The following is a 23,978-nucleotide window of genomic DNA, read 5'->3' on the forward strand; positions in this document are numbered from 1 at the left end:
ATGGTGACGAAGAGAAACGTGTGGCCTTTGTATATGGGTAACACAATATGAACACTTAATCCCGTATATCATGTTCACAGACGAGGCTACTTTTTCGCGAGATTACATAAATAATAGGCACAATTGTCATTATTGGTATGATTACAATCCGCATGCCACAATCCCCACAAATTTCCAGCACTGATTCTCGGTTAATGTATGGTATGTCATGGTGAGTGATATTCTCAATGACCCAATCGTCCTAAACAATAACCTGAATGGACAGACTCTCCTTCAGTTCTGGAAACACTACCACCTGCGTTTGAGACATACCACTGGGCATTCGCCAAAACATGTACTTTCATTAATGATACTAATAGTAACAAGTCGGTGAATACGTTCGTGGTGTTTTCCGTTGTTATTTCTTTTCCCCAATTTACTCGAAAACTAGGGGTTCTCTGATATATGTTCATATGAACTTTTTTCATGTACTAGTCACATACAATCACCTACCGCAATATTTGCATTACCTCCTGTTACACCCTGTATACTTTGTAGAAGGTGGTTCGTAAGTTCAAATTTAGTAATCTTCGAAATAATTCAAACGTTTTATCACTTTCTTAGCTGATTTTTAATATTCAACCATGAGAAGCTTACATAATCAACTTTTTGCATATTTAACAAGATGTCTACATACACACACACACTTATTTACTACGTTTCCATAGCAACCACTCTTTTTTTCTAGTTAACGATTACAAAAATAATCTCTCGATATCTCTATGTGTCTTTCTTTTCTTTATATGTAATACTGCTCAAACAATTCGCCTCTGATCCCTTTTTATAAGCTGGCACTGATTGCAAATACTATATACAACGTTATCGTTGTAGATGTCGTCCGGACGGGACTTCCGTAATAGTTTTGCTATGAAGGAAAGAACCCTGGGTTGAAGATTATAAAACACCTACCTTTTGAATAGCCCTCGTATATACTTAATATCACTTTTAATACAAATATTTTACTCTTCCATTATATATATAATATATTTTAACATTACACATTTTTATATTTATCAATATATATTAAGACTAAGAACGTCGATTTACAATTATCGTCGATGAGGGTATTCAAAAATTAAACCACACTGATAGTTTCCTTCATATTCAAACAACATTAATTACAAATAAAGATCTTTATAATATTAAATATTAGTAGGATCAGAAGGCATCAAAATTAGAACATATAAACACATTGAGAATTATCATTTAATACATTAATAAACTTTGAAAAATTAAGAGATTCGATATTCATTATTCATGTTCTTTCCATATAATAAGTTGCATCTATTTTATATATCTGTCATTACCTTCATACGTTTACATTAATATTATGATCTATTATTCTTGAATATTTATAATATCCGCATGAAATTCGCATAGAATAAAAACACGAAAACAAGAGTAGCGTCTTACAATAAAGCTTTTAGATAATTTTTTAGCATGAAACACAAATTAACATTTCCTCAGTTAATACTATAAAAGGAAATTGCAACAAAACTATAAGGAACAAATTCAATAATATTTTCCGTTTACTACCATAACTTAATTTCATCACTTTTTCGAACTATTTCACAATTACATATATTTTTAACATACATTTTAATAATAAATCGAATGAAGAACATATTAACCATAGACGTAAGCAAAGGTCAATTTAATACAAATCCATCGGACGCCTTTTTGATAGTTCAAGTTATACGTTCGAAGGGCTCATTAAAGCAACATTGTATAGCACAATCTTGTGTACATTCTTGTCTTTCATAGGATGATACCATATTTTGATTCCTATTTACAGAATTCCTGTCATCTGCAAATTCATCTTGTGAAAATCGGCGATAATTATTACTTCTACTGAAATTCCTGTTGTTATTTCTAAAATTCCTAACTCCATTTCTGTGATTAGGTTGCGTTTGATTATCGGTACGATTATAGCTATTCATTCTATTATTAAAACTATGGACATTAGAATTATTTTCAGGTTGTATATTTACATTACAAACAGAGGCATATTGTGTTTGATTGCGTCCAAAATTATCCTGACCTCTATCCTGCATTTTATTGTTATTCTGTATTGCCGACTGACTTTCATAATTCTGAATAAGCATAATTAGATGATTAAAGCTAATGCACTGCGCCGACATTAACAACTGTTGTAGTCGAAATGGCAATAAGATTCTAATGGAAGCTATAATTCGGGATTCCGGATGATTTGGATTTAGTGATCTTAACTCATTATATGTAGATACTACAAATTCTGTAATACTCCTGTTTAACTTTGGATTGAAATGTTTCGTTCGCAAGACGGCATCTCTGTTCGCTATCATAAAATCATTTTCATAATTTGATAGGAGAGCATTCTTGAAATTTGAATATGTACGAAGATTACCCCTGATAGCTTTGAACCATGTTAAACAGGGTGGTAATAATATATGCGGCAATAATTTTAAAAACTGAGATTCATCTACACCCATGAGCTCACATTCATCCTGAAATTTTTCAAGAAATGCCCTAGCGGGGATATCTTCCGGCACACCACTGAATTTAGTAAGCGACTTAACTTCGCTGAATCGTAACTGTTTACCTGTATTTGTCTTCATACATCTGTTGGAATTGTGTTTCCGCCGGGATGATTGCCTCTCTCTCTCCTTTCTCTATCAGTACTCTCTTCACAGCTCGAAGATTCATTAGGTTCCAAAATTGGTCTGGGATGACGAGTAGGTTCACAACCTGTAGATGTAGGATGCACCACATTCATATATCCATTGTCCTGAAATACACTTTCGGGAATACATTTCTCCTTGATAAAGTTCACCTCATCTTGCAATATTTTAATGTGATTGGCGTGAGCGTTTATCGTTGACTCTAGGCCATCTACTGAATCTTGAACTTCCGTAAATCTTTGTGCTACTTTTTTCACTTTTTCGTCATACTGTTTAATTTTTTCTACTATGTGTTGGTTTGTCTAACTCAGTTGACGTTGAATAAGATCCCATCTGCTTTCATTACATTGTTCTAATCTCGCTATCTTTTCATCAAAGTCCTTATTTAGCTGGTTTATCTTCTGGTCTAGTTTCTCATCAAAATGTCGACCTTGTTTCCTAATTTGTTCAGACTGGTTCCTAATTTGCTGAGCTATCTCATCACTTTTTCGTACTTGATCCTTAATTTGTTGAGCTAAGTCTCTTAAAATGTCAGTCAAATTTTCATTAGGATTCATTTCTGGATACACACTCTGATCACCAGTTATATCACTATCTGTTGCACTCATGGCCATATTTCGGTGTATCACCTTACCGCTTCTCAATATGGTAACACTAAGGTCACGTTGAAAGCTTGCCGTTTTTAGTATTCTTCAAAACGACACTTTTATATTTCCCGGTGTTGAGGCACCAATTTAGAAGGTGGTTCGTAAGTTCAAATTTAGTAATCTTCGAAATAATTCAAACGTTTTATCACTTTCTTAGCTGATTTTTAATATTCAACCATGAGAAGTGTACATAATCAACTTTTTGCATATTTAACAAGATGTCTACATACACACACACACACACTTATTTACTACGTTTCCATAGCAACCACTCTTTTTTCTAGTTAACGATTACAAAAATAATCTCTCGATATCTCTATGTGTTTTTCTTTTCTTTATATATAATACTGCTCAAATAATTCGCCTCTGATCCCTTTTTATAAGCTGGCACAGATTGCAATTACTATATACAACGTTATCGTTGTATTTGTGCATACAGTTTCTTAATGAAATTAAAAGCACTTTACAAAATCGATTTACGTAAACTTCAAACTATTTAAGGGTTTACTGAACGTATTACTAATGTAGGTTTGGGAGATTATTGTATCTATATTCTATATCTGATAAATAAAACAGTAATGGAATCGTTCCCTTTATAGGACAATATGGTGGTATTGCTTTCTCAATAGGAAAACTAACTAGTGTTGATTATATTTATGTTGAAAATAACCAAAACTAATCACTATTATCCTGCTTTAACGTTCTCACATTTAACAATTTCCCACCTTTTACTACATTTTTTTTGAACAGTTTCCTTCAGTTTTCCTATATTCACAATTCATTAAAATTCTTGGTGCTTAGGTTTACACAATTTTAATTTTCCACTATTTACGCCATGTCATGCTGATTTCTAGCGAAAATCAAGATAGCAACACAGAGATGATAGAACTAATCATGACGAAATCAATCATGTCTTCCTGCTTCTCGGATGAGTTGGATGGTGATACTCGTGAACTGTTGAATGGTGACGTTCGCTGTCTATTGGATTCCACTATATTTCGTGCGCGAAGAAACTTGTTCACATTCCATTTCCGTTGTTCTATAGTGCTGCCAAAATGTAATGAGCCGTGGCAAAAATGCGAACTAAAGCTCACACCCTCGACACACCCACGCGTTGAGTCAATAAGTATTCAGTTGTTGCTAAGCGAGAAATCCTTAGCGAAATGGAGTGGAATTCTTTCAGCCGACAGCAGCGCTCGGAAGGGAAGACTAGATGTCAAGTCAATGTGGTATATCTTTAGGTATATATTTCTACATGCTACTTTCGATAGTGCTACGATCCTCATGTGTTCAACTTGTCCTAAGTTTTTGTTCTTTGGTTACGAAGCTGTTGTTGCTACTTATTACAGAAGGGTAGATACGGAACAGGGCAAACAGATTACATTATTTAGTCAATATTGTATATTATTCCATTCAACATTTTTGGTTGAAGAAGTTACGGAACATATGCAAGTGATTAGCTCTTTGAGCTCCTCCACATTCCCGAAATTTACACACTCCCCAAGGCACGTAGCCAACGGGGGAGGTCCGTACCCCCCTTCGAAACCAGAAATGAAAAAAGAATTAAGGATGAAACAAAATGAAATGAGAAAAATAAAGACGAGCGTTAAAAATAAACTACAGGAAGCTTTTAGTTACTCTTTCTTATAAGAAGATTTGTATTACTTGCAATACATGGTGGCGAGGTGAGCGAGATATCCTGGAAGAGTCGGAGTACTGGATGGAGTCGATATTCTGGATGGAGTTAGATTAAAAAAAAAAAAAAAAATTGTCATAACTAAAGAAAATATACATTTTCAGTACGTAAAGTATGATATACCAATTTATAGTCAAACGTTCATATTTTTGATTCGTTAATATATCCATCTTTGCTTTTGATTACAGCCTGAGAAATTTTGGGTAAGTGTGCAACTAAGATTTCTAATATGGATGTGATTATTTTGCGCCATTGGTCTTGTATTATTCGCCATAAATATTCTTGAGATGTAGGTCAACGTCTCTGTACCTGTTTGTCCAGTTCATCCCTCAGCAACTCTATGGGGTGCAAGTCTGGGATCTGTCAGGGTCATGTCATGACTTTTAAGATATATTGTTCTTGTGCTCCAAGAACTGTTTTGCACACTTTGGATGTGTGTTTATGGTCTTTCTCATCTTCAAAGGTAAACCCTGGCCCAATGAGACGGATTCCAGAAGGAAAAACATGATTTTGCAATGTTCGGTTTGATTTAGCTTAACGCCCCACGGTTATGCCTGCTAGGCTAAAGGAGACGTGGATTTTGCAACATATCCATGTCCTTGTAGCCTTCTTTATTCAGTACTTCCTGTATTCGTACAATATCCCCTACAGCAGAACCACCAAAATAGACCCAAATCATCATAGAGCATCCGTCATGTTTGACTGAAGGGACGGTAAATAATAAAAATGCTCTCTCCTCAGGCCGACGGCAGGCAAATACTCTTCTCTTGGACCCACTTCAAATTTTGATTAGTCGCTCCAAAGGACTTTTCGGCATTCAGCAGTTGTCCAATTTTGTTGTTCTCTTGCCCAATTGAGCCTCTTCTTCTTGTTTATCGTCTTGAGGAGTGGTTTTCTTGAGGAGTGAGCCGGATCCCAATGGGTTTCCAAGCACGTTTTAATTTATCCTAAGCTAACAAGAGCTGCATCGCCTATAAAATCAGCATTAAATTAGTTATTCTAGTTATGGTAGGACCACAAAAAAGAACTCAGAGGATCATCTTGTTATATTAAGAATTAAGAAATAAAAACCTCCTGTCATATGCTCAAATATTATCGGATGTAGTTGAAGGGATCTTAAAACTATAAACGTATGTGTTTCGTTTTCTTTCAGTTTTTTTTTTTTTTTTTTTACATTAATTATTAAGGAATTATTCAATATTGTCTTGCGCTGAAAAGTAAGGTTTTATTTCCACTCAAACACTATTGTACCACGTGAAAAAGATGCTCTGACGTTAAACAGTACAGTGTTGTATATACAATAGGTCATGCGGTGGTGCATTGCATTTCTTCTCTTTTTTTAAATCAGCTTATCTCACTACCTTGCCAATATAATAACAAAGTTGTTAAGTTAGTGAATAAGACGTGTACCATGTGACCACAGATTTAAAAACTTGCAGTCGGCGCATTCCGCCCAAAAAACTCTACAGGTCATGTGAATAAATAAGAGCTTCCTATCCTGTGCTCACCATATCAAACGAAGGGTACGAGCTGGCAACTCTGTATTAGTACTATGAAATACAGAAAGAAGGATCGCCAAGAACTGTTATTCTTGAAAAATTTATTTAAAATTGAGATCAGCTGAATTAAAATAAAGAGAAGCAGTATCTGCTGAGTGCTGAATACGTACAGGATTTCTCATAATTGCTATTATTGTGAACATATACAGTATATGGAGTAGAAAATTAGAAATTGAATATCGTCCTCTAGGCAACTGTAAAGTACGTACGGTACCTGCATGAAATTCTTAAGTATGTGTATTTTTAGTTTGTGGATATATATATATATATATATATATTTAAAATGGACAAATTTGTTAAATGAACAAATATTTCGATTAGTGAAACTGAAATTTCAGTAATGTGTCATCCATCCACATCGAGTAGTCCGAATAATATCGCAACATTAACGGAGAGAGAAAAAGAAAGGTAGTTTTTCTACAGGCAGTCATGGAAACAGTGTTATCCGTTGCTTGATTATGATAATGTCTTGTTCTGTTTGTAAGATTACGTCGAAACATGGTACTAATCCATCAGCGTATGCTACATCCGATAAGAAATCAATAAATAGATTTATCGAAAAATGCTTTTCAGCCTGGTGGTAAACAATAGAAAGGATTAAAATTTACCAAGAAAAAAATCGTTTCATAAAGCAGCAATTCTGATTCGTAAGTCTATAAAGAAAGATGTTAACATATCGGCGTCGACTTCATATATGTAGCCTTCTAAGGAATATTTGTGTCACTCCTAGGAGAAATAATACAGCAATAGATACAAACTACTACACTGAGAAAAGCAACGTATGTAGCGTACGTAAAAATGCAGGTTACATGTGTAAATCCTGACTTTACGTAGAGCAAATGTATAACTGAAAAGTATTTTTACGTTACTTTATGCGTAAGTGTTCCGAATAAACGTACTTTCCCTATGAATGAATAAACTGTATATACGTAGTCAGAATCTCACATAAAGATGAACGTATATAACATATAGCTGACAGTACATAACATACGTATGTATGTATGTAATATACAGAAGACTGTTAGATGTCAGACATCCTACAACGGCATGATGCAACATCTAAGCGGAAAAAGGGCAGTAAGTATGTAGCATGTTGATAATTCCGATAAAGACACAGATACACATATTTCCGTAGTAAACATAAAGATTCCGTATATTTATACAATATACCGCTGTGTGTATAACTGATTTTTTTCAGTGTGCTAAAAATATATACTTAAATGTAGAGTACATATATAACTAATATATTCCTGCAAAATATTAGCCATTAACTAAATTAGATTGGCAATGTACGACGTACTTTTCAACGCTATAAAAATTTATTTCCCTAAATTTTCTCAAAAAGTACGCATGAGATTTTACCGTTAAGTATATTATTTTCTTAATTTGGTGTGATGTTTCGATTGATATTAGGAATGCGCACGAGACAAGACGAGACAGACTTTTCCTGACAGAATTCAAGTCGAGACACAGCTCTTCCACTAGAGAAATATACATTTTTTGAGTCCAGACATTACTTTTACAGCACATTTTCGAGACGAGACAGTCTTAAATCTTGTCTTGTGCGCATCTATAATAAATTGTTATGTCATATCCTTCTACAATAGTATGGGTAAACAGAAATCAAAGTTGTTAAAAGAATTAACCATAATTTTGGTATACATCTTATTCATAATACGATACCGTACAAGGGCGCCCATGTTGTGTTTTCCAAGGGGAGCAAATATAAGCGAGGTTTCAAATATAGTTTCAAATTTTGCTACAACTAATGTAAAATTCTATTAGGCTTTCGATATTCCCAAGTACGGTTTTCTCTTAGGGGGGCAAGCGCCCCACCTTGCCCCCCTGATGGGCATCCTTGGTACCGTATAATATTGGCTTGCTAGTGTGATTATGAAAAGCTTGATGACTATTTACTTCGGTATCAGTTTTATCTTAATAGATGGCGTGGTTATGCTAGATTTCTTTTATAAGTCTTCTCGGAAACCACTCACGAAGATGTATTATCTGTCAAAAAAGTAAATGTACACCTGTTTTTCGAGTCTGGCATTCCTGCGCTCCATCCGTGGAGAGTATGAGAATTAAATCAATCAAATGTTTACTGAGGGGCAAGAAGAAAAGTCTAGTCTGAATAAGACATTGCAGAGGGGCAAAAGCTGTGAATACGAATAGTGCATAGTGTAAATAAACGACAACACCCAAAGAGAAAGCCAGAAACAGCTGCTAAACGAAAAAAAGAGTAAAAATTGTCGAAGTGGGAACATAAAACACAAATACAACAAATACGCCGACAACTAAACGTTTACCACGCCATGATCTTGGTGTAGTGGTTAAGGTGCTGGCTTACAAATGCGAAGGACGCCAGTTCGAATCCCCGACAAGGACATTTTTAAAAATTTTTGTTAATAATACATACAGCTCATGAGAGATGGTAGAAGAGGTCGTATTTAGTCTTTCGTAGCAATTATTATTGGTAATGTTTAGTACTGATAATACTTTTTGTCTTTGCGTATTGCTTTTATTCTTGTCTTCATTTCGAAAGAGAAGAATATCCGAACAAATGCCACAAATATTCCTCTTATTTTGAATGTAAACGCCATTTGCAATTAGTAAAGAATAAAAATTCAACGTTCCGACGTAGTTGCAAAAAGTAAAAAAATGGAAGGAGAGGGGTTCGAATCCATACTCATGGTTATTAAAAATACAATTCCTACATGCCTTACACCTCTCGACCATGTTTCTACGTTACCAAATAAGAGGCTTGTGTTTAGGTTAGGCTGGTCAATACGTTTTTCAAAGAGGCCTGGTTTACCTCTGACGCAGCACAGGTGCGAGAAGGGAGCAAAACACTTTTTCTCTCTCCCTCTGTGTGTCTATTTATCTATTTATCTGTATACATACATACATACATATATATATATATATATATATATATATATATAACGCTATTTGAGAATGCCATAACCATTCTAATTTTCAGCGGATTGAGACGAAACTTGGCACAAACATTAACTGTTGAAATATCTTGATGAGTTCGTTAACCAGAATAATCAGATGAAAATGTTCAAAATGGCGGCCCTTCAAACTCTTAAAAAGTCCCAAGGGAAGCAAATTTCGCCCATGAATATTTATTCAAAAAGTTTGATTAACTTTTCCTCTTTTACTGAAATATTTGTGTGCAGGGACTTATCCTCTTTTATTGAAATATTGGACCCGATTAATCGCCTAAAGAAGGTTCACGCCCTTTCGCTACGGTCAGGCTTTTTTTGCAGGAGGGGGGATATTTTCCTATCGGAACAAGATGATTGTTAGTGACGATATGAAATTACACATTGAAAGTGAAGTAACTTGTGAAATGTTATTTGAAAGAATAATATAATAAATGTGCTTTCCCCTAACACAGAGAACTGTAAATCATGTATTTCGAGTTCGGGAGCCTGAATGGCGAGGAGTGTTATTTGATTTGCTTTTTAGTAACACATTGCATTGCAAATAAAGGTAGGCAACATTAGTGGTAAGTAGAACAACAATAATAATAATAATAATAATAATAATAATAATAATAATAATAATAATAATAATAATAATAATAATAATAATAGGTGTTGTTTGTGGCAAGGCAATATCTTCCTCAATTCTTCTTCAAACGTAATGATTGTAACGCCATATCTCCCTTACAAACAAAATATTAGCAATTTATATCGAGAGAACGGGAAATTGTATAGTGATGGGAGCAACGTTGGACAGTATGCACTCATACTACTCAGAAAAATAAGCGATTTCAATGCAAAAGGAACGAAGAGTCATGTCATGGGGAGTCATGGGGCCACGGCAGAGCCCTCTTTAGGCAAAATGTCGATAACTTATATCGAGAGAACAGGAGGTGATAGTGAGAGGGGACCAACGTTGGACACCGTGGACCCATAAGGCACATCGAAAACATTAGAAGGGGGCGCTAGACAGCCTTACTTATTTCCATAATAATATAAAATTATATTGTCGAAATACACACACGAGTTAGCTAGTAATATTTCATATTATTATTATTATTATTATTATCAACAATGTCTTTTCATTACGTGTGCATGTTTGACATGAAACCAAAGAGAAGATCCATCATTCGTAGAAAGAATAAGAATAGCGAGTTACTTTAACTGTGAAGGATGGCGAAAAATACGAAAAGAGTGACTACCTGTAGCGAAAAGAAACAATACTTTCTCTCAACTGGATAAAAAATCAAGCCGAGATAGATTCGAACTCGCATGGACGGCGCGAAAAGCCAGTGCTTTGTCCACTTTTTTTTTAACTGACTCACCGAACGTGTTTCAGTAACTTGCTTATTGCTAATTTTACTTGCTTCACTCGTTTAATTTTGTTTTTTCTAATAACTTTAAGGAAGGGACACGAACACAGGAACATCGAGGACAGTTACAAATCATAAATTCTCCCCCGCCGGGAATCGAACCCGGGACACCACACAGCAAAGGCTCACGCGCTAGCCACTAGACCAGCTGGTAGGACACTGCTCACCCCCTGTGTCGTTAGGGATTTCGACCACTGTATTGCCAGCTATCACTTTTGTAGGCTGTATACTATGATCACATGTTCCTTCTTTGCTGGAAGAGTTAAACATACATTCTATGCAATACATGAGGTATTTAGACCTACATGCTCTTCATATAATGTAATAAAAGGGTCATAAGAAAAAGAATAAGAAAAAGAACATTGCTTGGACAAAACAGAAACTATTGGCATCAGAAATATTTATCTACGAGGCATGCGCAGTAGTATAATTCAGAATAGTTAATGTTTAGTTCAGTAAACGAAGAAAGGGGCATAAAAAAGCAAATATGAAGCGATCAACGAGATCGACCAGAGTTGACAGAAGCGGAAGCAGATGTGTAGTAATACAACAACTTGGTTAAATTGATAATTCGTTCTGTATCATGTAGTAGATCGTATCACAACCTAACGGGAGAGCAGAGAAAGACTTACTAACGTTATCATATAATAAGCTTTAGTAACAAGATCATATAGACACAAATAGATGAAACTGTGAGTACTACAACTTGGATTTAACGAAAGCCGTGTTGATATTCAGTGGTTTGCAGGGTTGTATAAGACACAAAAAGATAAGACACAATACAATTCTTCATACCTCAGCTTCCAGTAGCTAGATACATGCAGTTTCTGGTTAGATACTGAAACTCCTGTCGGATTTTAATACATGACGTATTGCAGGATACAAAATGCTTTGCATTACTTGTTTGTTTGTAGTCAGCTACTTGCTTATTGTTCTGAAAGGTTGTGTATAAACTAGGGATGGCCAATTCCAGAATTTTCACATTTTTAGACTCCCGAAAGTAAAACCGGACAAATTCCGGATTTTGGAATAATTCCGGAATTCGGAAAAATCCGAAATTTAGAAATTTTTGATTTCGTTAACATTCCGGAATTCGAAAAAAATCCGGATTTTTTCGAAATCCGGAGTTTTTCTCAATTCCAGTTTAAGAACAGCTCAAGTTATTAATGTAAACTTTGTCGACATCATGAAAGAAATACGAAATACATTTTGAATCGAAGAAATGTAACATACAAGTTTGCAAGCGGAGACAAAGAAACCTAACGTAACCAGACTAAAGACGAAGCGTTTACCGCGTAGCGATCGCGGTTCAGTGATCAAGGTGCTTGTGCGAATCCACGTCGCATTTTTTTTACTTTATGATTTTTGATGGCGATTGATCGGCGATTACATATCTTTTGATGTACCACCACTTGATAATTTTAGGCTTCATACCATATATACGGCGAGTCGAAACTTTGAGACGCTTTTTCTAAGCTATTTCTGGCTATTGCGCTCTCCCAGTTTAAATGTGCCTACTACCTCGCGAAAGATGGCCCCTAAATTCATTTAACAAAGTCTGCCTTGTCCTTGTTAGATATACTCATCTCAGCTAAGTAAACAGAAACAAATGCAAAAGAAGAAGAAGAAAATGGAAATCCTAAAAGTAAAATTTAGACAAATTCGCCACTCTTCAGAGGATGCTATATACAATGCACTAAGCAGTGTGTGTTGGTGGGTCGTAGTGGGTATGTAGGTTATGGTGGGTCACGGCGGATGGTGGGTTGCAATGGGTCACGTCCTGTTGACCCACGGCCCACGATCTACTTCATCTCTGGTGAGAGGCTTCCAATCCAGCATGGGCGAGACAATATAGGTTTTGTTAAATCCGAGACGAGATGAGACAAAGCGTCTGTCTCGTCTCGTTTTCCTAGACGAGACATGACAGGTCCTTGTCTGGACTCGTCGCGTTATAAATGTCTTGAAAGCATTCCATAGCCCTCTCTTGTCTGATTATCAATTCTAACTTGTAAACTTCGTTACATTTCGAAGCCGCATGGCTTCCAATTTTAGTTCTATTATTATGAGGTTTACGAAAGAAAATTAGACGAAAGAAGACTAGATAACAATTTGTCTCGTTTCGGAAACACGAGATGACACCGGGATAGTCACGAAACCAGTGGCGGATCTAGAAGGTAAAAACTGGGGGGCTGACTGAATTGAGACTATGATAAGTATATCGTGACTTTACTATAAATTTTCAAAACTATAAATAATAGCTTAAATTATTTTCGTCAATCTAAAAGTGGGAGGGTCTTAGGCCCCCGCCCCCGAGCTAGATCCGCCACTGCAAAGACGAAACACTGGCGTTTTCTCGCCTCTCTAAAACTATACATTTTCACATGACTAGACGAAAATATGTTCTCGAGGCAACCATGTGTCTAGCGCATCATAACCATTCCTTTTATAAAATTCTGTTTTCATCTCATTATCAAGTTATTTCTCGAAATCCTACCTCGGATCATCTTCCTTTCATTGACTGTCATTGTTTCCTTCACTAACTTGTGTTTATAATTGTAATTTTTAAAAAAAAAATCATTTTATTTTCTACGGTTTTCATTCCACGGTCAGTCTACGGTTTTCATTCTACCACTTGTGAAGTGGAATTAACATATGATAGGTTATAATGGTGTTGTGAATCTTTGTTATGTGTCTAATTGTTGAAACTAATGTATATTTAGACAATCGATATTATGTGGGGTTAATTGCATTCATCTATTACTACTTAACTGTCTATCTATAAGTGTAGTGTTCAACGTTTTCCTTCGTAGAACACAGTTGTTTGAAGGCCCTGGATTAAGTGCAATGGAACTGTATAATAGTCTAGGCATGTAACGTTGATGGGGAAATGCATGCTGGAAAGACTACAAGGTGGATGCAATGCTGTGCTAAATTCTTGTCGCTCTGGCGCATGACGTCATCTTGGTCGCAGATGTGGCCAACGAGAGTCAGATGAACTTTTAACAAGCGCTTGCTCGCTGGTATCTTACACGCAAACTTCTCTTCTATTTATAGTGATCTTCAACGAAAAAAAATTTTAGTACAAACAATAATTATATAAACGTAATGTAATCAATGCTTAAACTAAGTGAATTCAAAGGAAGATATTTAAAATAACAAAAGGAACAGCAATAGCAGTTCATATTAAACAACTTTGAAGCTTGAACAAGCCAATATTGCTCACTACATTTTCTGCTTTTTCTTTCTTTTCTTTCTTTCTTTCTTTCTTTTCTTTTTTAAACATCTGAAGTAATACACTCGAGTATGTATAGGCCTGAATAATCTATAACACAGTGTGTCGTTAATGCATTTCATTATTATATATTTAGGCATGCTCAAGTATATTTTCGTAACACATTGATCGGTTTTGATTTACTATTATTATTATTATTTTGCTTGAAAGAGAATTCTTTACTGATGACCCCATATAAACTTTGAGAATATCTCAAGGGAGAATTTATGGTTTTCGTTAAGAGAGATGCACGTATGTATATTTTCGTTATGCTTGACAGTTTTTTTTAAAGAGGTTGCTATTACGTAAGTTTCATCAGAATCTCAGGGGAGGTTAAAAACTTTATTGAGCAGGAACGCACGTATTTAATATTTTAAACATCGTTTTTATTTTTGATTTATAAAAAATCATCTTATTTGAAATCGCTAATCGCTTATTTATAGAAGTTGTATTTGAACAAAAGGTTTAGTGAAATTGACAGTTCTCTGAATATTGGTGTCAAAATTTACGCCTTAACAAATTGTATTATTAAACATTTGTACGAAATAGAACGCTACATATACTATCATGTTCTAAAAATATATAGAAATAAATATGTAGATACAAAGCAGCCCAAATAAAGAAATTGCAGCAACATGACTATTTCAAGCAAGAACCGAAGTACTAGGCGTAAGTTAAGACGATGTAGGGGTGTTACAGCTAGACTGGAAAACATATAAACCATAAAATTACATAATTTTCTTAATTTTCTTGATAAGTTTTCTCTTTTCTGTCCCGTGGACTAAAGAAGACAAAAGATAAATGGAAGTGAATAATTATGTGCAATTTGGTGGAATGAGGATGCGGGAGTACTCCGAGAAACTCACGGACACGATGTTGCCCACCACAAACTCACTTGACCGAGAAGCGGACCAGTACCCCTTGCACCAGAGGTGAGCCTTCTGCCATTGAGCCACCGTGCTTCCTTGATTGGTTGAGAATCTACCATAATTTAAAATTTACTGCAGTCATTCTTAATTTTCTAAATATGTATATATAATTATACAAAGTTATGATTAAAATGAACAAAAATTTCAAAATCTGAGTATAAAAATGTCCCCAAAACGTCGCCCTGACATCGTAGGTGGATACTTTATTCTCTTGATCTAATACATTGTTAATAGTTATCACAAACCTTTGATTCGTTAGTTAATTTGAAGTGCAACGTCCCATTTCAGCACCGAGGCTACGGGGAATGCAGACCTCCAGAATGAAATGGGATCTGAACTACTTTAACGCGTTCAATGTTTCCATATGGGTAACTCGAGGGAAATAAGTCTCCTAGATCATCGTGCCTGCCTTCTCGAATTACATCCCTGTCTGTGTGGGGAAAATTTTGTCTCAATATCTTATGTAGAAGGAAATGATAATAGAAATGATAACCTCTGTTCCCCCCTCCCTCATGATTTCGAATCCGGGTCTTGCATCAAAGTTTGTCTTTTTAAATCGTACTATTGGATTTTTGTATGCAGAATCAACACAAGCTACTGTATCCCTATATACTATTATTACATACTTTAATACTAAAAAGAAACTACATAATGAAATCGCTTTTTTTATAATTTCATTTAACATTGCATTTATTTATTTTTACGTAAAACTTACCACATTTTAGGTTTATTTTGTCCTGTCGCCTGCAAGTTAAAATCCATTTCTGGAGACATTTCCCCTCTTTTTGAGGAAATCTAAAGTATTTTATATTAGTTCCTTTAGTTTTTCTGTAATAATTACTACAATCGTACACCGAACAGTTAGGCATTCTCAATATCATTTAACAGAACAAAATAACAAAGAATTTCCACTTGTCACTTAAAGCCGCACCTTTTCCCGTTGTCCCTTGCAAACCAGATGACGTCACAGCGACGACAGCGCTCCAGGCGACATGCGCATGCAACCACCTTGTAGTCTTTCCACCATGGGGAAATGGAAGTTAAAACTACAGCATGAAGTGTGGAAAGAGAGATCTTTCTTCTTTTCTCTTGAAATGTCTGTAATGCATTGCTTGTTCCGTTTACCGTATCGCTATTCTCGCTGCTTCCTTCAGGCGTTATTCAGCGTGCCTCGGTAGCTAGCATGTGCAGAGCAAAACTCACGAGAGTAATATGCATGACTCACTGTGTAACGCAGTGTTGCAATAACTTCGCTTTGTCGTTAACAAATATAGTGCTTTTGTTGTCTTGAATATCAATAAAACTAGTTGTGGAAAAAAATAACTGAATACGAATCTGCTAAAAGTCTACTTATATAGTTTAATATTGTAGTCTCAATATGGTCCCTCAACCCAAAACTTGTGTTTGTTTTCACAGGACACATTTGGGGAGAGGGGTAGTTGTGTAAGTGACAATATTTTGGCATTCGGGATAATAGAGATATGTTGTTCGGATCTTGGAACCTTAGGTGATAACGCTTGCAATTATTACTTTGCTGTTTTATGGCTGTTTGTATTCGGCATTCTTATTATGTAAGTGTCTATTTGTCATCTCGTTGATTTGAATGGAAGCAGCACACTCTCAGTTCCGGGAGCATCTCTCTCTCTCTCTCTCTCTCTCTCTCTGCAATAGGCACATTTCTGAAGAAATTTGTCTATCGTAGAAATTCACATGGGCGAAATTCGGGAAAATCTCCAGTTTTTCCGGTCACCACTCCCTGATACAACCCCAGATTAAATATACTTGCTTCCTCATCTACATTGTCTCACTTCTCTAATAAATTTCACCGAAATTTTTAACTCGTTCTTACTTAACATATTGAACGGGTAATACGCTCTCTTTTACCACCTTTCATGTGCTGTGTGCATTATTTAAAAAAATATATATACTACTTGGAGCAGATTCGAACCGCCGTTCTTTGGATTTATAATCTAGCGTCTTAACCACTACACCAATTTTGTTGTTTGTTAAATGCTTAGTTGTTGGCATATTTGTTGTATTTGTATTTTATGTTCCCACTTCGACAATTTTTACTCTTTTTTCGTTTAGCTGCTGTTTCTGGCTTTCTCTTTGGGTGTCGTCCTTTATTTACACTATGCACTATTCGAATTCACAGCTTGTGCCCCTCTGCAATGTCTTATTCAGATTAGACTTTTCTTCTTGTCCCTCAGTAAACATTTGATTGATTTAATTCTCATACTCTCCATGGATGGAGCGCAGGAATGCCAGACTCAAAAAACAGGTGTACATTTCTTTTCCTGACAGATATTACACTTAGACATATCCCGCCTTATGCAGAGACGTTTTGACGTACGATTAGCATCATACTAAATGTCTGACTACTGCAGGAAACAAATGTTAGTCGATCTCTTTAGTATGGTACTAATCACGCGTCAGAAAGACTCTGCATAAGGCCCATCATTTTTTCAAACTGAAGAGATACACCGATGTGTGTGTGATACATTTTGGACTTTTTTTACCTTCGTTAAACGCTAAAATATTCTTAGAGTTCTTACCAAATACTATCGTATTTTGAAACCTCTTCGTTATTCTCATTCACATAGCGATCGATTGTAAGATTCCCATCAGTGTCGTGGGCAGATTGTAAGTTGGTAACTGAGCGACATGGGATACCAAGAGCACGACAAACTAGAATAAAAAGCATAAAATTATGAATTATTAAATTCTATTAACATTTTTTAAAAACAAAACTTAAAATAATACTTTTATAAAACACACGAAACAAGAAAATGATTTTTTCCTTGTTGTGGTAAAAATGAAGAAATGGGACCAAGATTATTAAAGCATTGGGCGCTCTAAGTAGGATAACTATAATCTACTATATTACGTATAACAAATAGCCTCAACACTAATAACATTCTAATTGACGATAGACTTGTACCAACCTTGCATTTCCTTTGAACATCATTTTATAAGTACACGTTTGCGCCAGCCTCAGATAAATGCATTTTAATTGCTATTTGTCGGTCATAGATAACACTACGTATTACACTGTGTAACATTTGATACAAAATATGTTGTGTATATCATGACATTTATATGGTGAACTTTTTTACCGGTGGCAACACTGGAATTGCCATAGTCTGGTTTCGCACCTGCCTCAGATGCCATTGTATGGTCTTCGTTCACCGTGTTAAGAGAAGACTGCTGAGTTCAAGAAGTTAGAATCGGGTTTGTAATGAAACAAGATTTTTTTTCTTTAAGTATAAAGATTCATATAAAATTCTGTATAATAACAAGTGATAATTATAGAATTTTATAGCGACGGAAAAAGGAAATTGATTTCTTCGACATAAAAAGAGCAGTCCAAAAGGCTGAGTGTGAATGAGTGTTCTAAAGTACTTCTGGTTTCTATGAGTATATTTAGATTTTTCGTATTTAACCCTTTGACTGTCAACGGGATGCATGTGTCCAATGCGAATAATTCAACAATCGTTGGAAATTGGTTTTCAGAAAATTCTGAAAAAAATGCATGTTGTTCTCTCATCGGGTCTAATGTGACCAGAAGACTGTTTAGTTACAAACCTGTGTACAGATGTCAGGAATATATCACATTAAAGGAGTCGTACATATAAAAGAATGTCCACATTTAAAAAAATGTAGTCAAAGGGTTAATTTCTTTTCATAACTAGTTGTTTAAATTCGTATTAGAAGTATTTCTTTAAAAGATAATAGAAACGATTATAGTTAAAGTTACGATTTCCATTTGGCTGTGTGTGTGTTAAGAGTTGGAGGGAAGGTAAAGTTGTGTGGCATATGTTTGCCTGCATAACTAGTTTTGGTTACTCAGTCTGGCGAAGGAAGAGTTCCTACCACTTATCTATTAGCTGTGTTATTGTATTTTTTCTTTTCTACGAAATTATACCTTACCATTTAAGGAATTAAAATTATGTATATTTAAATGGATTTTGTTTCATTCGAAGTATAAAGATCCCGTGTATTTAACTGCTTGCAACCCAGTAACCATTAACTTGTGTTTGCTTTATTTTGTCCTCTCTTGATAAAACGCCGAAAAAGGAAAGAAAATAGAAATAAAATATTATTCAGGATTTTGAAGGATAATTAATCCAGGGAGCAACTTTGTTAAACTTACGATTTCTTCTTACATAAATTATTGTCAGACTTTTTCGTGAATCGCAATTCAGCATTAATTTGTTAATTTTCGAGGGAGAAAGTAGAATATTTTTGTTAGTTTTCTATGTGATGGAAAATATACTAATTTTTTATATTTAGTGAAGAATTTATCCATGTGTTCTCATGCCTCTATTCCTTTAAAGAATTACTGCATTTCTTAATGCGGGAAACCTGTAACTCTATATGGTTTCACAGGTAAGGGTTTTCTCTGGTTTTGTTATTTCAAATGGAATATTGGGATCGGATCATTCGGGCACTTGTGAAATCATAATAGTGGTTACAAGTATGAGACCACACAATCAAATTATTAGAGGGATACTTTTACTTCCATGTAATTGTGCAAATTTAAAATTAGTCGGAATTTATATTTGAAGCAAAACTAACTTGTGTTGTGCCTTGTTTCAATTACTTTATGTCTATTTATGAAAGATTTGATGTATGTTGTTTTAAATTTGAGATTCAATGCGAGGGTTTTTCAAAATCTAAATACGACTTATTGGTAAAGTTTGTATATTTTTGTGAAGAATTTCATTACGGAACCTGATTTAAATCGTGAATTTTGTGTTTTCATTAGCAGAAACTTACGATAAAGTTAAATTTTCTGATAAATGTCGCCTATTGTCACCACTTACTACGAAACCCAAAATTATATGAGGTTCTGTCATGAAATTGTGAAATTTTCCGTGTTGTTTTAAAGTAAGGTAGAAAATAAGGATGATTTATTTATACTCGCGTTATCAATATTAAGGTATGGAATCTTCAAGCGAATATATTGCTGTAGATATCCCCGGAGATTACGTCACCTTAGACAGAATTGGTCTTGTTGAATCTCAATTAAGAAATGATTCTAGTCCATTTGCATTTCGAAGTGATACATCCTTTAACTTCGGAGATTCTTTTACACGTAACTGTAGTATTTGACAAATTTGGCAACTGCTACGAGTAGTAGAATGGTGGTAACGCCCACTGTTGGTAATATATTGGAAGTTTCGAACCATAATGAATTATCACATAGAAACTTTCATCCTAGTTCTGTCTTTATCGAAAATTCAAATGAATGTGTTAGTGTTAACCGTTAAAGGTACGACAGTTCGCGTCTGTCATATACGAGGGGCTATCGAAATGTTGCAGAAGTTAATCAACAAACGGAGTTTAATAGAGAGACGATCACATTTATAAATACATTTGATAAAGTACTAGATAAAGGAAATCGTCAGGTGTCCAGACCTAGTAATGTCCGTTTTCGTAGAGATATTGATCAAAATCTGAATGTAAACTCAGAGGAAAATGAAACGAGAGTAAAGTCAAGACTTCACTCAGAATATTTATACTCAGTTACTGGTAATGTTTTTCCTGAGGATAATGGTACGGGGTTAGATAATAATTTAAAACAATTCGGACCGGTTATTTCTTCAAGCTTTAGTGATTTTAATGCTTCGAATGATCAGTTAGGAAATATAAATCTAAATGGAAAAGGTTTTTCATAAAATATGTTCGATCTTGATTATAGCAAGGTGATGAGATGTAACTTTATCAAATTACTAGTATTTTGGATTCTAAATTTGATAAATTTCCAGTTGTAAATGGTGAAAATAGTTTTTTGCATTCGATCTTTTGGTTCGAATTAAAGATGTTTTGGGGTTAAATCCAGTTATAAAATATAAATGTCTACAACAAAATGTTCCGGTAAATCTTGTAGAAGAAAATCTTTCTATATCTGCAATATAAAGAATCAAAAAGGAAAATTTTCGAATAGTCGCTGTTTCAACTTTCAGTAATAGTACGACTACTATGCATAAAAGAAAACATGAGAATATTTTTTATAGTACCAGAAAGGGTTTTCGAAGATTAATGAAGTTAGTAAAGCAAATTCTAATTTGGCAAATGTTAGTTAATGAATTTCACAAGTTCGATAAAGGGCGTTCCAACCAAAAAGTGATAACTTTAGTGAATGAAAAAATCTTACATTTTGTGTGGTAAATGGAATGGAAAACAGTTTCAAATTTGTTTATACAGTGAATCTTCATTCAATTTAGTAAAACCGCAAGTGTTAGAAACACTTTCCATACAACTTACTAGTTTGAAGAATGTGGATATTGAAATTCGAGACTCCCTCGCGGCATAAACTAATGGCTGACACGAAAGTCTGTTAACAGTGATTATCGCTGTATTTCTCATCAAGTCAACTTTCGGTTGACAGATACCTTGTCCTGTGAATGTTTGGTTGGTGTATCTTGAAAGCTGTAAGAACACGAGCGGATTATGTAAATTATGTTCTATATATACATAATAGGAGCAGACGAACAAACGTTTATTGGCTGATGGGTGAAAGTTCTTATTTGAAAGTGATCTCCCAATATCAGTATTGTGGGTATATTTTCTTCTAGTAACCAGATAGCATCAATTTGATTTTGTGTGCGTCCAAATGTGGAACTGGGCTTGGATTGTTATGGAAGTAAGAAATCTTATAGAAACTCTAATTAAAAGGATTTGCTAACCAGTATAATATTAATATGATCTTGAAGCTTTGCTGGCGTCTACTATTAATCCAATGTTCTCGGGATTGCTGCCAGAGTAGGTGTTGCTGTGCTGAGCTTTCGTTACCATACAGCGGCAACATCTTCAGAGCTTCAGAGCTCTGAAGATGTTGCCGCTGTATGGTAACGAAAGCTCAGCACAGCAACACCTACTCTGGCAGCAATCCCGAGAACATTAGATTAACAGTATAATATTAGTTTAGAAGAACTAGAGAAAAAACTTTTAACATTAAATATGGATTTTCCGCGTCAGTTGGAACCAGAGTTAGTGACTTAGACAATGAAACATCTTGTGGGGGTAATGGTAATAATAATGATCAAAGTGTAAAAAATTGTGGATATGAACAGAGTGGAAGTCAAATTGCAAAAAGAAACTTCTCATTGAGTGATAGCTCCTCGGGTTGTTCCGATATGAATGAGGACTTTTCCCATAGGTTTCACGAACTGGTTAAGGGGATGGAGAAAATGCCTACTTCGGAGAGATTGCCGAGGAAAGTAGGACAGTCTAAAAAGTTGACCGGTAATGTTAGTGCTATAGATGTGTCGGAATTCGATCCAGGGATGACTAAAACTAAATCAGTGAAAGAAGATAGTCAATGTAAAGAAACCAAATGATTGGGTACACTCCGATTCCGACGTTCTCGTATTCATTGCTAAAATCAAAAAGGATTATGATGATGTCATTACAAATAAGGTTGTTTGCTACAAGAGATCTGCCTATAAGATCTATTTAAAAGAAAATAGGCCTTTCCTGGAAAATCCCTTTCCCATACCTAAACAAAACCAGAAAATATTTGATGAATTGATAAAAAAAAGTTGCTGGAACAGGGTATAATTGAGGAGGCTGATTGTTCTGAATACGGAAATAATTGTTTTTAGTTAAAATTAAAGATGGTAGCTATAGACTACTAGTAGGAAATTATACGACGGCTAACCAATTAGTAATGGAGGATGTTTTTCCATCTCCAAACATTAAGAACTGTGTGTCTAGCTTAGTGGGTTGAGTTATATAACCTGCCTGGACATGCATCGAGCCTTCCATCAGCTGGTCTTGTCTGAAAATTCTAGGTCGATTACGATTATTTTGCACACAAAAGATTATTATAAACTAGTTATCTTTGGTATCAAAACTGGGAGTAATTTATTGAATAGAGTTATACAAAAGATATTAGGAGATCTAGAAGATATCGGTGTTACTATATTTTTCGATGATCTCTTATTAGCTCATGAAGACAAAGAACGGCATAAACAAAAATCAAATTGGTGTTAGATATGTTAAGAAAAAATGGTTTAACAACATCTCCAGATAAATCATTTTTTTAGAAAAAAAAATATGTATTTGGGCTTCTTGTTGGATGGTAACAATATATAAATTTATCCATCAAGAATTCATGCTATTAGAAATTTTCCGACACCTCGAAATAGGAAAGAGTTATTATGTCTACTGGGTATGATAAATTTTCTGGGTCGTTTTTTGCCCGACTTGCAAAATAAAAGGAGTCCTTTAAGTGATCTTAGATCTCCCAAATATCCTTTTGTTTGGAACAAGGTCCAAGGTAATGCTTAAGATTCTCCGTGTTTACCGACGGATGTGATAGATCCATTGGTGGATCGATCGGGCAATACGATAATCAAAATAATCTTATCCCAGTTGCGTATTATCCCAAGAAACTCTCGGATCCAGATAGACAGATCAATGAACAAAATAACTTTATTAGTTTAGTAAAACGATTTAAGCATTATTTAAGAAATAAATCTGAAGTTTATAATTTAGGAATAAAACACATAAGACTGGCAACTTATCATGGTGAGTCAGATATTTCAGAACGCTATATTAAGACCCTACAGGACACCATGAAAGCGTATTCTCTTTGTCAGACAAAGTGGACAGATAATATCTATGAATGTCAATACCAGTTAAATATTTGTGGAAAATCCGAGTTAAAGGTATTACCTATCGAACAGTTTTAAGTCAACCGTATAACACCACTTTGGAGAACCGATGGTGTGTCTCTGATCAGGAATTGTATAAATCAGATAGGGTTGAAATTTGGAAAAGTCCCCTTGATAACATGCATAAATC

At 34.9% G+C, this 23,978-nt stretch overlaps 1 protein-coding gene across 1 annotated transcript in view; it reads right to left on the reverse strand.

Annotated features, from left to right (window-relative positions):
* The window catches only part of LOC145687658 (annulin-like), a 113,805-nt gene that overhangs the window by 74,330 nt on the left and 15,497 nt on the right, over positions 1-23,978 (reverse strand). Inside the window, exon 2 of the mRNA XM_081761122.1 lies at positions 17,720-17,852. Within this exon, the coding sequence (XP_081617248.1) occupies positions 17,720-17,852 (133 nt within the window). The remainder of the gene's footprint in view (positions 1-17,719; positions 17,853-23,978) is intronic.

Source organism: Thermobia domestica, chromosome 1 (genome assembly GCF_964235325.1).
Source record: "Thermobia domestica chromosome 1, izTheDome1.hap1.1, whole genome shotgun sequence".
Classification (NCBI taxonomy): Eukaryota; Metazoa; Arthropoda; class Insecta; order Zygentoma; family Lepismatidae; genus Thermobia; species Thermobia domestica.